The 17,275-nt window shown below is 32.0% G+C and overlaps 3 protein-coding genes across 3 annotated transcripts; all 3 read left to right on the forward strand.

Moving 5' to 3' along the window:
• The first annotated feature begins 4,034 nt into the window (after positions 1-4,034).
• LOC114169598 (disease resistance protein RPP13-like) lies at positions 4,035-7,280 on the forward strand. The gene has a single exon (XM_028054834.2). The coding sequence runs from the start codon at positions 4,342-4,344 to the stop codon at positions 7,174-7,176; it is 2,835 nt and encodes a 944-aa protein (XP_027910635.1). The 5' UTR covers positions 4,035-4,341; the 3' UTR covers positions 7,177-7,280.
• A 2,560-nt stretch (positions 7,281-9,840) lies between these two features.
• On the forward strand, positions 9,841-12,997 carry LOC114168352 (disease resistance protein RPP13-like). The gene has a single exon (XM_028053133.2). The coding sequence runs from the start codon at positions 10,082-10,084 to the stop codon at positions 12,926-12,928; it is 2,847 nt and encodes a 948-aa protein (XP_027908934.2). The 5' UTR covers positions 9,841-10,081; the 3' UTR covers positions 12,929-12,997.
• A 1,616-nt stretch (positions 12,998-14,613) lies between these two features.
• Positions 14,614-17,144, forward strand: LOC114168351 (disease resistance protein RPP13-like). The gene is made up of 2 exons (XM_028053132.2): positions 14,614-16,602; positions 16,733-17,144. The coding sequence occupies exons 1-2, from the start codon at positions 14,795-14,797 to the stop codon at positions 16,746-16,748; spliced, it is 1,824 nt and encodes a 607-aa protein (XP_027908933.1). The 5' UTR covers positions 14,614-14,794; the 3' UTR covers positions 16,749-17,144.
• The last annotated feature ends 131 nt before the right edge of the window (positions 17,145-17,275 follow it).

Here is a 17,275-nt window from a genome sequence, read left to right on the forward strand (position 1 = left end):
GGTGATATTTGTGATTGTGATTTTAAATAATTTCAGAACCAAATTGTACTTTTCCACATATAACCCCTTTGGAAGTATTGGGGTATACCGTATACCCTACGAATACTATATATATACTCATACGCTTTACTTAAATGTAGAAAAATACCTGTCTCTGTTACTCTGATTTTCACGTCCAAAACCACACCACAAAATTGATTCTGTGTTTGGTTGTCTTACCCATTTTATATTACCAGTTCTCACTTTAAAAGATTAAATGATAGACTATTATTTAAAATAAATAAATTATCTAATCCAATTAGATAAAATACAGTTCAAATATATTTGATGGCTAGATTTTAATCGATACATTTTTATAATAGATATATTCTTTTGTAAGAGGTTATAAAAGTTATTAATTAATACCTAAAAACATGATGTAATATCGTTTTTCTATTGCTAAATATCAATTTTTAGATATGAAAAGATCATAGTATTTGTTAAACCCCATAGAAAAATAAAATCAGTCACCTATTTTGGTTTAGAGTATTTGATGTTAATAACATAGATAGATAGGTAAATAGAAAGATAAAGAAATAGATAAACTGTTAATAACATTTGTTACATTAATATAATCTTTTAACTAAATAAAATAACTATTGCAGTTTAGAGTTGAATATAAAAAATAAAAAATAAAAAAAAAAAACTACAAAGGTTTTGTTACAATTTAGATAATACTTTCATTGTTTACATACTGAGTTTGATGATATTGAAAATGATATTTTAAAAAAGATAAGAATTAAACATTTAAATAAATTTTGTAGTAGTAGTTGATAGTATAATAATAAAATTGAATATTTTATTAATATTTGTACTCTATTTTTTTAAAACAATTATTTTAAAACGAGCTTTATTTAAAATAATTTATTGGAAGTGGAAAAGGAAAATATTTGATTTCCTTTAAAAAATTAGCAAAGACTTTAGAATCTTTATCATCTAAGCATATTCTTATAAAATATTTGTTAAAATTATGAAGAAAGTCAAAAGAAACTAATGGGTCAACTTTACTTCAATTTTATTCACCAGTGAAAAAATAAATATATATGTTTACAATTTATAATGGATATACGGTGAAGAAAGGAAAATATGGTATTTTAGTTAATATAATGTAAAAAACTTTTTAATTATCAACTAATTATTATTAATTGCAGTGAAGTGGTCGATAAATTCGACAAATTTTGGATGGATTTCATAGTATACTTTATTAACAAATATTTTGCTGCTAATAAGATAGAGATACAAATAAAAGAAAAAAAATATTTATCAAACTAAATAATTATTATAACAAATAATAAAAATGTAAGATAATATTTTAAATGAAAAAAAATAGAAAAAATTTAGATGGAGACAATATGTAAATCTTTCTCAAAAGATTAAAAAATACGATATTTCATCACATTGATCAAGTATAAAAATAATCCTAAACCTTATGAACAATCTTAAGAGATAATATAAAATAAATAAAAAATTAAAAATAATTTTATATGAATGACTTGATCGTAACTATAAGATAATGAAAATATTATGTTCAATAGATATAAAATTCATACATATTCTAAATGTTATCTATTATAAAATATAAGTTTGTTGCATTGTTTGTGATTAACGTTCAAGTTAAGAAGATTATTTATTGATTTTGATATAACATATAAACAGTAGAATTAACTAATTACATTATTTATTGGATGATAGTCTTAATCCTACAAATATTAATGATTTTTGAACTGAGATAATTCATTCAACATTTTGTTATATTTAGTTTATTTTTATTAGTGCTGTATAATAACATGAATTAAATAGTTTAAGTCTTTCAAGATGAATTACCTTATTTCAAGATGATTTGCAGCAAATAAAACATGGATAAACTATCTTCTTTGAGTATAATTAATTTTGTTTCATTGTTTAGGTAATTTAAGTTGAATAAGATAATTATTATTTCAACATAAATAGAATATCTAGTTTGGTAAAACGTTGTCCTTTCTAATGTTTTTAAATTTAAGTAATGAACCAATTTCTTTCTTAAATTCCAAAATTTGTGTCGATTAGCATTTTATTAAGTCTGAATTTTTTTTTATAGTTTTATTGTGTTATCCTTTGTTGAATAATAAAAACATAATGTTTTAATATTTTAAAAATAACTTTAATATATTTAAAATTATTGAGCATCAATATATTTTGAAGAAAAAAAAACATTAGAAAAATTTACAATAACGAATCTAAACTCTATCTTATCCTACATGAATTTAGGTCGCTTTAAAATACTTACTTGAAATTAATAGTTATAGATGTTCATCATATACTCATTTTAAATCTTTATGTCGGTTGTTCAATGTAAATATACTTTAATTTGTACTCGTTGTATGCATTCATTGACCTTTAATGTGACATAGTTTGAGGAGAGAATAGAAAAACTAACGCAAGATTCTTCATTTACCATAGTTATTATACTATTTGAGCGAAAAATAATAATATTTTAACTATTAAATTTTGATAATTTTTTTATGATTTTTAATGATATTTTTAAGTGATTTTTTATTTTTTTATTTTTAATATTTTAAAACTACTTAAAAAATATTATATTATAAGAGAAAATAGTTAAAATTTAATAATTAAAAATTTAATTTTGTCTAATTAAAAGATAATGTAAGCATCACTATATTGGTTATCTTATTCCTTCGTACATTAACTTACGTATTTAAAAAAAATATATTAAATAAGTGATCAATTATAGAAATTAAAGAAATAGTTTTTGTAGTGAGTAATTCAGATATCAAATATAAATTAAAAATTAAATTAAAATAAATTTTAAATTGCTCATTAAAGTGAATTAGTGTCTGAATTGATTATTAATATCAATTATCAAAGTTTTTAGTTACTAAAAAATTAGTCTCTAATAACTTTTTTATAGTTAAAATTTTAGTAGCTAATAATCAATTAAGAAATTAATTTACTATAATTTTAAAACTATGTTAATTATCAATATTTTTTAGTTTATAAATCGATAATTAATTATTTTTTGTTATTAAAATTAATTATTAATAAAAAATTTCTTTTCATCATATATAAAAATATAGAATAATAGTCTGTGCATTATCATTTTCTCATTTATATTTTTATATCTAAATAATTCAAAATGTGATATTTGTTAACAGATAATTTTGAATATAAAAAAGTATCCACTTGTTTAATAAACAAATCGTGTGATACTAAGAGCACTCTATTATATATATACTACAAAAATAATTATTTTTCTTTTATAAAATTATATATATATATATATATATATTATCAAGTTCAAAATTATTTTCATGTGAATATTGAATAACTGGAAATGTTTTAAGGAATGAAAATTATACATATAAATAAAAACCATACAAATTTTATAAAAATTCAAAAAACAAAAGTAATTCATCAAAAATTGTACAACTTTTAATATTGAGTGACTTTTTATACTTTTTCTTAAAATTCAATTTAAATATCATCTGATTTTATTGCATTGTTAAAAGAATTTATATAGTATTGATTGAATATTATAAGATTCTTTTACAATTGAAAATATTAATAGAATACCATAACACTTTTTGTAGAAAAATTATTATTTTTAAATTTCAAATGACTAGATCCTTTATTTTCCTTTAAACCTTTTAATGAATTTAGTTTTACCTTACTAACCAAAATAAATTAATTAACATATTTAGTATATTAATAAGTTCGTCTATTTTATTTGTGAATATAAGATAGTAGTGATGAGATATTGTTAGGATATATAGTTAAGTCAATTTGTATTTAAAGTATATAAGACAAAGGTTGGAGCGCTGTGTTCGCAATTTGAATAATTTGGGAGGATCATGTTGATATACAACAAGTGGCTATACCCACAGAATGTGGAAAAACAAAACAATCTCTTACACATACTATTCTATCACATGTAATAACGACGAAACAGGGTTAACACGGTTGTGTTGTGCTGTCATAAATATAAATATTCTAAGCCAAATGGGTAGAAAGAAGGTGCAATGCACATAGCACGAAGGTGCCACGCTACTCACATTCTGCACTCAAGTTCAGAAGTAGCCATGGTTGACGAGTCAATATGCAAAAACAAAACCACAACCCTTGAACCAGACTCTTTATACAGTCTTGATTGCAGACACTTTTCATACTATACATTTGGATATTCTTTTGTATGAGATTGCAAGCTACATTCTTTTGCTTTTTCTTGTGCCTTAGTAAATCCCTGTTACTCTTCTTCCATCACCAACCACAAACACTTTCCAAATCTACACGCTCGTCCACGCTGTAATGGAAGAGAGTGTAGTTTCCTTTGTTTTAGATCACTTAGCCCAGCTTGTGGCACGCGAAGCTAACTTGCTGTATGGCGTGGAGGACAGGGTCCAGTCCCTCCAGTACGAACTTCAAATGATCAAAGAGCTGCTCAGTAGCACAAGGAGCAAGAAGGGAATGGAACATACAGTGTTGAACCAAATCAGAGATGTGTCCCACTTAGCTGAGGATGTCATCGACACATTCGTAGCCAAAGTTTCCATTTACAAGAGAAGAACCATTCTGGGGAGGATGCTCCGTGGCTTTGGCCAATTAAGGTTGCTCCACCGCGTAGCCGACAAAATAGACAAGATCAAAACCACTCTCAACGAAATACGCGACAACAAGGACAAATATGATGCTTTCAAAGAAACCAAGAATCAATCCGCAGCAGAAGAGGAGGAGGAGGAGAAAAGGGCGCAGTCAGTGCAGAAGCTAAGAAGAAATGTGGAGGAGGAAGATGTGGTTGGCTTTGTCCATGACTCCAAGGATATCATCAAGCGACTCCTGGAAGGTGGTTCAAATCGTAAAGCTGTGTCTATCGTTGGCATGGGAGGATTGGGGAAGACCACTCTTGCCCGAAAGGTTTATAACAGCAGCCAGGTGAAGCAACGCTTCATGTGTCGGGCGTGGGTTTATGTGTCAAACGAGTGCAGAGCTAAGGAGCTTTTAATTGGCCTTCTTAAGCATTTGATGCCAAATTTTGAACAGCAAGGCAGAGGAAAGAAAAAAGGTAAGAAAAGCGCAGGAGACATTAACGAGCTTAGTGAGGAGGAGCTGAAGAAATTGGTGCGGAACTGCTTGGAGTGGAAAAGGTATCTTGTGGTGGTAGATGACCTGTGGAAAAAGCAAGATTGGGATGAGGTGCAAGATGCTTTTCCGGACAACAACAGAGGCAGCAGAATATTGATCACAAGTCGTTTGAAAGAGGTGGCCTTGCATGCTACCCATGATGTTCCTCACTATCTTCAATTCCTCAATGAAAAAGAAAGTTGGGAGTTGTTTCACAGGAAAGTGTTTAGGGGTGAAGACTACCCTTCTGATTTGGAGTCTCTGGGAAAGCAGATGGTTAAAAGTTGTCGTGGTTTGCCACTCTCCATCATTGTCTTAGCAGGGTTGCTGGCCAACAAGGAAAAGTCACATAGAGAATGGTCTAAAGTGGTGGGTCATGTTAATTGGTATCTTACTCAGGACGAGACCCAAGTGAAGGATATAGTTCTGAAACTCAGCTATGACAATTTACCAAGGAGACTAAAACCATGTTTTCTCTATCTTGGGTTGTTTCCTGAAGACTTTGAAATACCTGTTACGCCATTATTGCAAAAATGGGTTGCTGAGGGTTTTATACAAGATACAGGGAGCAGAGACCCAGATGATGTTGCAGAAGACTACTTGTACGAGCTCATTGATCGTAGTTTGGTCCAAGTAGCAAAAGTGGATACTAATGCAAGTGCAGAGACGTGTCGGGTTCATGATCTTCTTCGAGATCTTTGCATATTAGAGAGCAAGGAGGACAGAGTTTTTGAAGTTTGCACAGACCATAATATTCTAATTCCAACAAAACCTCGCAGACTATCTATTCACAGTAAGATGGATCACTACATTTCTTCAAGCAACAATGATCATTCATGTGTTCGTTCCATGTTCTTCTTTGGCTCAATTTACTATGTTCGCAGTTGGGACTGGAAATGGCTTTTTGAAAGTTTGAAATTGGTTCGAGTGTTGGAGTTTGGAGTAAACGGCTCTAATAAGATCCCTTCCGATATAGGGAACTTTATCCATTTAAGGTACCTTAGAATAGATATAGAGTATGTTATGTTTGTTCCAGATTCGATACTTAACCTTTGGAATTTACAAACCATAGACCTAGGTCCTCCGAGGCGTAATGTTCCAATTTCTTTCCCTGCCAAAATATGGAAACTAAAACATTTAAGGCATTTGAATACACTACGGGCTATCGAGCTGCGAGGCAGTTGTTCAGGATCAGATGTGAAAATGTGGAATGTTCAAACCGTCTCTTCCCTAGTAATCAATAGCCAAGCAACATCTCTGATAAAAAAAGGAACTTTCCCCAATGTTAAGAGGCTAGGGTTGAGAGTGACTTCTGAATCCGAAGGTGAATTACCCAAATTGTTGCAGAGCTTACAGCAATTAAGCTATTTGAACAAGTTAGTGATTGTCCTCCGAGATAGAGATGATGCAGGTGCAGAGCACTCAACCGATGAAAGTGTGAAAAGGAACAGTGGTTTCAAGCCACAAGAATTGTTACGAAACCTAGGACAATTCAATTGTCTAACTATCTTAACCATTGAGAATGCTTTCGACCTTCTAACCTATGCGCTCACATTCCCTCCAAACGTTACAGAGTTAACGTTGTCAGAGATTAACTGCATAAGTGATGAGGGGATGAATGGTTTGGGAAATCACACCAAACTAAAAAAATTGAGACTTTTAGGAGATGTAACCTGGTCTGGGGAATCCTTTGACTTGAATTGTGTTGAAGGTGGCTTCTCGCAATTGGAAGTGATTGAAATGGAAGATTTGAAAGTTGGAAAGTGGAAATTAGGCAATGGTGGAATGTTGAGGCTTCATAGTGTGATGATTCAGAATTGTGCAAGGTTAGATGATTTACCAAATGAAATATGGTCATTGAGTAGTTTGAGAAAAGTGCAGGTAATGAAACCCTCAGAAGAAATGGCTCGCATGCTAAGGAATTTGGAAATAAAGAATGGGGTTCAACTTGTCACAGAAGATCATCAATCTCGGACAGATTGGACAGATTTCAATATTTTGGATTGTATTAGTGAGATCTAAGAGAATTATTGTACAAAATAGTTTGTTATTTATTGTGTCAATGTATTTTACATGTTGAAAAAAAATAATAAAGGAGATAAACATGTTAAATTCCTTGTGGAAAATATGTATTTATAATAAAAATACATATATAATAAATTACATGATATCTAACAATTTCTCATAATATTTGATAACATCTCATAATATATAATAATATCTAATAATATAATATCTAAGATAATATAAATCATATTTATTAAGTTTATTATAAATATAATCAATTTTTGTAAAGATTTAATGAAAATATTTTTTAATTGATAATATGAGTTAACAAATTTAATTTTAATGTCTACAAATATAATATTTTTCTGAATAAAATGATAATCAATTTCAATGTGTTTGATTCTTTCATTAAAAGTATATCATGTGAGTCATTAAAGACAGATCATGTAGGTGACATATCCAAATTGTAATTCTTTAAATAATTGTTTAAGAAAAATAAATTCATAAATGGTAGGCTATAACTCTATATTTTATTTTTTAACTAGATCTAACTAACCATAACATTTTTGTTCCAGTTCTTCCAAGATATTAAGTGATCACCAACGAATATATAACATTTGGAGATGAAAGAAATCCTATCCAATTAGCATATGAACAACATATAACTTTAGTGTGGTTATTATGACCATACAGTAAACATTTTCAATGAGATTATTTAATGTACTTCAATATACGAATGATTGATTCTAGTAATTTGCACATAGAAGAGTAAAAAATTGGCTCATCACATTAACTAAAAATGAAAAATGTCAAGACGAGTAATAATAAAATAGTTCAATTTTCTAATTAATATTTTGTATTTCTTAAGATATGAGAGAGTATATCATTGATTAGGTAAGAGTAGATTGAGATCCATGTGTATGTTAATAAAACGAGTTTATCAATTCATTTTTTTTCAAATTATCCAATGCATACTTATTTTGAAATGTATTACTATTGTTGGATCGTGCTATCATAGTTCCTAAGAAAATATTTGAGTTTGTAAAGAATTTTTGTTCGAAAGTGATGATAAAAGTGTTGTTTCATCTATGGCATATCATGGGATCACATCTTAAGAATATTTGTAGGTTGTTGAATGTAAAAATAGAGTCTAATTGACCACGGAAAATCTTAAAACCATTAAATGGTTTAAAAAACCATCTGGGTTTGAACCAGACATAACAATACGATGTTAACAAAATATATATGAATGAGGGAACATGGTTGTTTCCTCTCGGCAAAGTACGACTTGAAATTTAAATAGCATCAAACTGAAAATTTAAACAGCGAAACAACCAAAATTTGACTATAATAGAGTCTAAGTGAGGGAGAAACAATGCTTCTTTTGCAATCAATAAGGTTAGGCCGTGATAATTGTTCTTTGAAATTTCCACCGGTTTTTGACCATTGAACGTTAGAAAATAGGCTTTTGGAAAGATCTAAAACAATCATTAATTCGTAAGAGATTGCAAATATTTAACCCTCAATACAAGGGAAACGCGTCAAACCTGAAGCCTAATAACTTTAGATCCAATCCTCTTCTAAGTCATATTTTTATTATATAAATTTGTTCACTTATTTAATAAACAAACAAATTATGTGATAATATATATATATATAATATGATATTTTGACATTCAATTATTTTTTATTATATTATCCTTCAATATTCTTCATTTTTTTTTACAAATATAAAAAGTTATTTTTATGACCATTTTACTTCTATATTTGACTATCAAATGATCATTTTTTGTACCAAACAATCTTTTTAAATATATATATATATATATATATATATATATATATATATATATATAAACAAGAAAAAAATTGAAATTGGAAGATAAATTCTATCACTATCAGAGTTAAAATTGAAAAATAAAATTGAATGAGTATATAAACGGACTTGTTATAGAATGACAATTATACATATAAATAAAAAATCATAAAAAAATTATAAAAATTCAATAAAAAATGATTTCTTGAAATTTGTATAACTTTTATTTTTAATGTTTATTAATATATATATATATATATATATATATATATATATATATTATAATAAAAAGTTAATTAAAATAAAATAAAATAAAATAATTTTTTTTTAATAATTTGTAAATATATGTTTCATATTTAGAAAAATATATATTAAAATATAAAATAAAATAAAATTTATTAGTTTAAATTGTATATCTTATAAATAATTTATTTTAATATATTTTAATTTTAAGTGTTAACATTAACTTATATATTTAGAAATATTTTTTTACATGATGATATTGTTTTCAATTTTTTGATAAATGTATTAATACATAATCAAATTTATTTTATCATATCAATTAAGTTAAATATAAACTTTTCACGTACTTTCTCATACAAGCAGCAGCCTAATATATTTTCTATAAAAAAATTAAAATTTAAACTCAAAACTTTTAATTTATTATTTCATAAATATATTAAAATCAGAAAACTCAAACTCAATATGGTCCAATACATATTTAAAAAAGAAAAAAAAATCTTTAACAACATATTATTAAAAAAAGAAAAAAGTAGATGTTGGAGTTGTGTGTCTGCAACTATTGCATCTAATACAGATGAAATATTCTATGGCAACTTGGGCAAATGCAACGCACATGGCAAGAAGGTGCCATTACACACTTAAGGGGAAGTTTCGTTTCAACAGTGTTCATGGTTGACGCAAAGTCAGTGGAAAAACAAAACCAGAACTCTTGAATCCAAGTCCATATAAATTTTCATTGCAGTCATTTCTCATCATATAATTTGGATATTCTTACTAAATCCTTGTTCCTCTTCTTCCATCACCAACCACAAACACTGTATCCAAGCACAGATCAAAATCTACACGCTCGTCCACGCTGTAATGGCAGAGAGTGTAGTTTCCTTTGTTTTAGATCACTTGGCCCAGCTTGCGGCACGCGAAGCTAACTTGCTGTATGGCGTGGAGGACAGGGTTCAGTCCCTCCAGTACGAACTTCAGATGATCAAAGAACTGCTCAGTAGCACAAGGAGCAAGAAGGGAATGGAACATACAGTGTTGAACCAAATCAGAGATGTGTCCCACTTAGCTCAGGATGTCATCGACACATTCGTGGCCAAAGTTTCCATTTACAAGAGGAGAACCATTCTGGGGAGGATGCTCCTTGGCTTTGGCCAAGCAAAGTTGCTTCGCGATGTAGCAGAAAAAATAGACAAGATCAAAGCCACTCTCAATGAAATACGCGACAACAAAAGCAAATATGATGCTTTCAAAGAAACCAATAATCAATCTGCAGCAGAAGAAGAGGAAGAGGAGGAGAAGGAAAGAGCAAAATCACTGCACAAGCTAAGAAGATATGTGGAGGAAGATGACGTGGTTGGCTTTGTTCATGACTCCAAGGATCTCATCAAGCGACTCCTGGAAGGTGGTTCAAATCGTAATGCTGTCTCGACCATTGGCATGGGGGGATTGGGGAAGACCACCCTTGCCCGAAAGGTCTATAACAGCACCCAGGTGAAGCAACACTTCAAGTGCCGTGCGTGGGTTTATGTGTCAAACGAGTGCAGAGTTAAGGAGCTTTTGCTTGGCCTTCTTAAGCATTTGAAGCCAAATTTTGAACAACAACGCAGAGGAAACAAGAAAGGTAAGAAAGGCACTGGAGACATTAGTAGCTTGAGTGAGGAGGAGATGAAGAAACTGGTGCGGGAATGCTTGGAGAGGGAAAGGTATCTTGTGGTGGTAGATGATCTCTGGAAAAGGAAAGATTGGGACGAGGTGCAAGATGCTTTTCCGGACAACAACAGAGGTAGCAGAATATTGATCACTAGTCGTTTGAAAGAAGTGGCCTTTCATACTGCCCATGATGTTCCTCATTATCTTCAATTCCTGAATGAAGAAGAAAGTTGGGAGTTGTTTCGCAGGAAAGTGTTTAGGGGTGAAGACTACCCTTCTGATTTGGAGCCTCTGGGAAAGCAGATGGTTAAAAGTTGTCGTGGTTTGCCACTCTCCATCATTGTCTTAGCAGGGTTGCTAGCCAACAAGGAAAAGTCACATAGAGAATGGTCTAAAGTGGTGGGTCATGTGAATTGGTATCTTACACGAGATGAGACTCAAGTGAAGGATATAGTTCTCAAACTCAGCTACGACAACTTGCCAAGGAGATTAAAACCATGTTTTCTTTATCTTGGGATATTCCTTGAAGATTGCGAAATCCCTGTAAGGCCATTATTGCAAAAATGGGTTGCGGAGGGTTTTATACAAGATACAGGGAATAGAGACCCAGAGGACGTTGCAGAAGACTACTTGTACGAGCTCGTTGATCGTAGTTTGGTCCAAGTAGCGAGAGTGGATACTAATGGAGATGTGAAGGCGATTCAGGTTCATGATCTTCTTCGAGACCTTTGCATATCAGAAAGCAAAGAGGACAAAGTTTTTGAAGTTTGCACAGATAATAACATTCTAATCCCGACAAAACCTCGCAGGCTGTCCATTCACAACAGCATGGGTCACTACATTTCTTCAAGCAATAATGACCATTCATGTATCCGTTCTCTGTTCTTTTTTGGCCCAGATTACAGTGTTCGTGGGAGGGAGTGGAAATGGCTTTTGGACAACTTCAAATTGATTCGCGTGTTAGAGTTTGTGCCACACAGCTGCGGAAAGATCCATTCCGACATAGGGAACTTTATCCACTTAAGGTACCTGAGAATAGACTCATACTGTGTTACATTTGTTCCAGATTCAATACTTAACCTTTGGAATCTACAAACCATAGACCTAGGCATTTCGAGGCGTAACATTCCAACTTCTTTCCCTATCAAAATGTGGAAACTCAAACATTTAAGGCATTTAAATACAAGAGGGCCTATGAAGTTGCGAGGTAGTTGTTCAGAATCAACCGAGAAGATGTGGAATCTTCAATCCATCCCTGCCCTTCTACTCAACCGACAAGCAATATCTCTGATAAAGAAAGGAACATTCCCCAATCTTAAGAGAATAGGGTTGAAAGTGGCTTCTAGAAACAAAGGTGAATTTCCCATATTGTTGCAGAGCTTACTACAATTAAGTAATTTGAATAATTTAGAAATCGTTCTCCGAGATAGGCATGACAAAGGCATCGAGGACTCGGTGGAGGAGAGTGTGGAAAGGAATAATGGTTGCAAGCCGCAAGAATTGTTACAAAGCTTAGAACAATTCAGTTCTCTAACTGTCTTAAGCATCGATAATTGTTTGGACCTTCTAACATGTGCGGTCACACTCCCTCCAAATGTTACAGAGTTAACATTGTCAGAGATTAGGTGCATCAATGATGACGGGATGAATGGTTTGGGAAATCACACAAAACTCAAAATTTTGAGACTTTGTGGAGATAATGTTCCATATGAGAATTCCTTTGACCTTAATTGTGTCGAAGGCAACTTTCCACATCTGGAAGTGTTTGAAATGGAATTTTTGGCAGTTGGAAAATGGAAACTAGGCAATGGTGCAATGTCAAGGCTTAATAGTTTGCTCATCTACCGTTGTGGAAGGTTAGATGATCTTCCGAGTGAACTATGGTGTTTGAGTGAGTTGAAAAAAGTGCAGGTTACAGAACCATCTGAACAATTGACTCACATTCTACGAAATTTGGAATTGAACAATGGAATTCAACTCGTCATGGAGGATGATCTTGATAGAATTTATAGTTATGAAAATCTCTTTTGGAGAAATCTTTTAGGTAGAACATTGTAATTTATTTTATTGGATGCATTGTAACATTTATATCAGAATTTTGAATATTAATAATATCTTGACTTTAATTTCTTAAATTTAAAAAATAATTTAATTTGATAAATAATATCTGAATGATTTTTCAAAATCTAATTTAAATAAAAGATAATAAACAAATATTTTCATGCGAGCCCACAAATTAGATTTTGAACACTAAATAAGTGATGAATATATTTAGTAATTATATATGGATAAAAGTATGAATATCAACGTATGAATTTATAGATTTCTAAAATTCGTATGTAATGGTTACCTATTTATAATTTACTTTCATATTAATGTTAATTTTTATATTTTTCATTAACAAAATCTGATTTAAATTTAATCTTCTTTAACTTTTATCTTGTTTAGTTTTCAACTTTATTTTACTTTTGTAATTTGTATATTTTTGTCATTTTAAGTTAGTTATGACTTTAATCCTCATATTTAATAAATGAACAAGAAGCATTTCACTTTGGTTGAGCAAGACAAAATAGAATTCAAAGAAACATGAAAAAGGATAGAACTGGAAAGATGTCAAAATGACAGGTTCCATTTTCTTTCTATTTTTTTCTTCCATTTTGTAAGCTTTTTCTAACGGAGATTAAATCTATTTGTTAGGGTTAATGTATCGTTGTTCCATTTTAATGTTAATATTTTGTTTTTTTTAATTAAGCTTTGTTGTAACTTAATTATCCATGAATTGATTATTGATTCATAGGATATGGGAAAATATCTTATATAATTTAGAATTGAAATAAATGAAATAAAGTACCTATTGGAGTTTATATCTATAGATGTAACATGGTTCATTAATAATATTAGACTTTTGATATTAAGTTTGTTTGTTTGTTTGATAAGAATTCTAAAGGATCAGAAGTTAATAAGGAAACATACGTGCTCAAGTTGTCAAATAATGTTAGAAGTGAGTTTAAAGCTTATTTCAACTCTATAAAATTGACGACTTGTAAGATGAGATTTGTACCTCATTTATATCCTATGAAATTGAGATGAAATTAAAATTGAGTTGATTAAGTATAAGTATGCATGGAAGTGAAGTTAGTGAAATCCAATCGTAACAATGTACGTATCATTTCTATTTTATTGTGCATGGCAAGTGTCCGATAAATTTGAATTATAGTTTCACAAATTTAAATTTATATAGTAAATAATTTTTTATTTAGAAAGTACAGTAGAATACTGATTTGCCTTCTTTTGTTGAAACTAGTGGAGTGCAAGGCTATTTATGATAAGAAAAGAAAAAAGTGTAGGAAACTTAGCTATTAATATTCTTTTATTTCTAACTACTCTTTCGGAGTGGGGCACTTGGTCTTAAAAGCAAAAGCAATGATAACAATAATGCATGACATATTTACACTTTTCTTCTGTAGAGACTCCGTTATCAATGGAATAAAGGTGAATTCGAAGAAAGTAGTAATCTTTGAGGAATATAAAAAAAAAAATTATAATGCTTGACACCTCAATCTCCATTAAGTTAACTTTCCATTAAACCTTTTAATGGATTTAGTTTGACATTATTAATTAAGCAAAATAAATTAATGATTTGTGAACATGAGATATTAATGATGAAAAATTGTTAGGATATATATTTAGTTAATTTGATCCAAACAGCAGCGCAAAATGACCCCGAGTCTTTATAAATTCTTTATTGCAGTCACTTTTCATAATATATATTTGGATATTCTTCTTTCTCCCATGTGGTTGCAAGCTACACTATTTTTTTTTTCTGGTGCCTTAGTAGATCCCTGTATTCTCTTCTTCCATCACCAACCACAAACATAGTATCTAAGAAAGCACAGATCAAAATCTACACCCACGTTCCCGCTAATGGCAGAGAGTGTAGTTTCCTTTGTTTTAGATCACTTAGCCCAACTTGCGGCACGCGAAGCTAACTTGCTGTGTGGCGTGGAAGACAGGATTCAATCCCTCCAGCACGAGCTGCAAATGATCAATGAGCTCCTCAATACCACAAAGAGCAAGAAGGGAATGGAACATACAGTGTTGAACCAAATCAGAGATGTGGCCCACTTAGCTGAGGATGTCATCGACACATTCGTAGCCAAAGTTTCCATTTACAAGAGAAGAACCATTCTCGGGAGGATGCTCCGTGGCTTTGGCCAAGCAAGGTTGCTCCACCACGTAGCCGAAAAAATAGACAAGATCAAAACCACTCTCAATGAAATACGCGAGAACAAGAACAAATATGATGCTTTCAAAGAAACCAATAGTCAATCCGCAGCAGAAGAAGAGGAAGAGGAGAAAAGGGCGAAATTACTGCACAAGCTAAGAAGAAATGTGGAGGAAGAAGGTGTAGTTGGCTTTGTCCATGACTCCAAGGATGTCATCAACCGACTCCTGGAAGGTGGTTCAAATCGTAAAGCTGTGTCTATCGTTGGCATGGGGGGATTGGGGAAGACCACTCTTGCCCGAAAGGTCTATAACAGCACCCAGGTGAAGCAACACTTTATGTGTCAAGCGTGGGTTTATGTGTCAAACGAGTGCAGAGTTAGGGAGCTTTTGTTTGGCCTTCTTAAGCATTTGATTCCAAATTTTGAGCAGCAATGGAGAGGCAACAAGGAGGGTAAGAAAATCGCTCGAGACATTAACAACCTGAGTGAGGAAGAGCTGAAGAAACTGGTGCAGAACTGCTTGGAGAGTGAAAGGTATCTTGTGGTGGTAGATGATCTCTGGAAAACACAAGATTGGGAGGAGGTGCAAGATGCTTTTCCAGACAACAACAGAGGCAGCAGAATATTGATCACAAGTCGTTTGAAAGAGGTGGCCTTGCATGCTGCCCATGATGTTCCTCACTATCTTCAATTTCTCAGTGAAGAAGAAAGTTGGGAGTTGTTTTGCAAGAAAGTGTTTAGAGGTGAAGACTGTCCTTTTGATTTGGAGACTCTGGGAAAGCAGATGGTTCAAAGTTGTCGTGGGTTGCCGCTCTCCATCATTGTTTTAGCAGGGCTACTGGGCAACAAGGAAAAGTCTCATCGAGAATGGTCTAAAGTGGTGGGTCATGTCAATTGGTATCTTACTCAAGATGAGACCCAAGTGAAAGACACAGTTCTCAAACTTAGCTACGACAACTTGCCAAAAAGATTAAAACCATGTTTTCTTTATCTTGGGATATTTCCTGGAGACATAGAAATCCCTGTTAGGCCATTATTGCAAAAATGGATTGCAGAGGGTTTTATACAAAATACAGGGAATAGAGACCCAGACGATGTTGCAGAAGACTACTTGTACGAGCTCATCGATCGTAGTTTGGTCCAAATAGGAAGAGTGGAGAGTAATGGAAGTTTGGAGACGTGTCAGATTCATGAACTTCTTCGAGATCTTTGCATATCAGAGAGCAAAGAAGACAAAGTTTTTGATGTTTGCATAGACAATAACATTCTAATCCCGACCAAACCTCGCAGACTGTCCATTCACAGTGACATGGGTCACTACATCTCTTCAAGTAACAACGATCATTCACATATACGTTCCTTGTTCTTTTTTGGCCAAGATTACTATGTTCGTGAAAGGGACTGGAAATGGCTTTTGGAATGCTTCAAATTGGTTCGAGTGTTAGAGCTTAGACCGACCAGCTGCAGAAAGATCCCTTCTAATTTAGGGAACTTTATCCACTTAAGGTACTTGAGAATAGACTTGGTCTATGTTACATTTGTTCCAACTTCAATACTTAACCTCTTGTCTCTAGAAACCATAGACCTAGGTCCTTTGAGCCATAACATTCCAGTTTCTTTTCCTATGCAAATGTAGAAACTCAAACATTTAAGGCATTTGAATACACGAGGGCCTATCAAGCTGCGAGGCAATTGTTCAGGATCAGATGAGAAGATGTGGAATCTTCAAACCATTTCTGCCCTTCTACTTAATAAACAAGCAACATCCCTGATAAAGAAAGGAACATTCCCCAATATTAAAAGAATAAGGTTGAAAGTGGTTTCTGGGAACAACAACGAATTATCCAACTTGTTGCAGAGCCTACAACAGTTAACTCATTTGTATAAGTTGGGGATTCTCCTTCGAGATAGGTATGATATAGGTGTAGACTCGATAAATGAGAGTGTGGAAAGAAACAATGGTTGCAAACCACAAGAACTGTTACAAAGTTTAGGGCAATTTAGTTGTCTAACTGTCTTAAACATTATCAATGCCTTGGATCTTCTGACCTGTGCCCTCACATTTCCTCCAAACCTTATCGAGTTAACATTGAGAGGGATTAATTGGATCACTGATGAAGGGATGAATGGTTTGGAAAGTCACACCAAACTCAAAATTTTGAGAATTTCGGGAGATCTA

This window comes from Vigna unguiculata, chromosome 11, assembly GCF_037176805.1.
Source record: "Vigna unguiculata cultivar grain cowpea cultivar isolate G323 ecotype 2 chromosome 11, ASM3717680v1, whole genome shotgun sequence".
Lineage (NCBI taxonomy): Eukaryota > Viridiplantae > Streptophyta > Magnoliopsida > Fabales > Fabaceae > Vigna > Vigna unguiculata.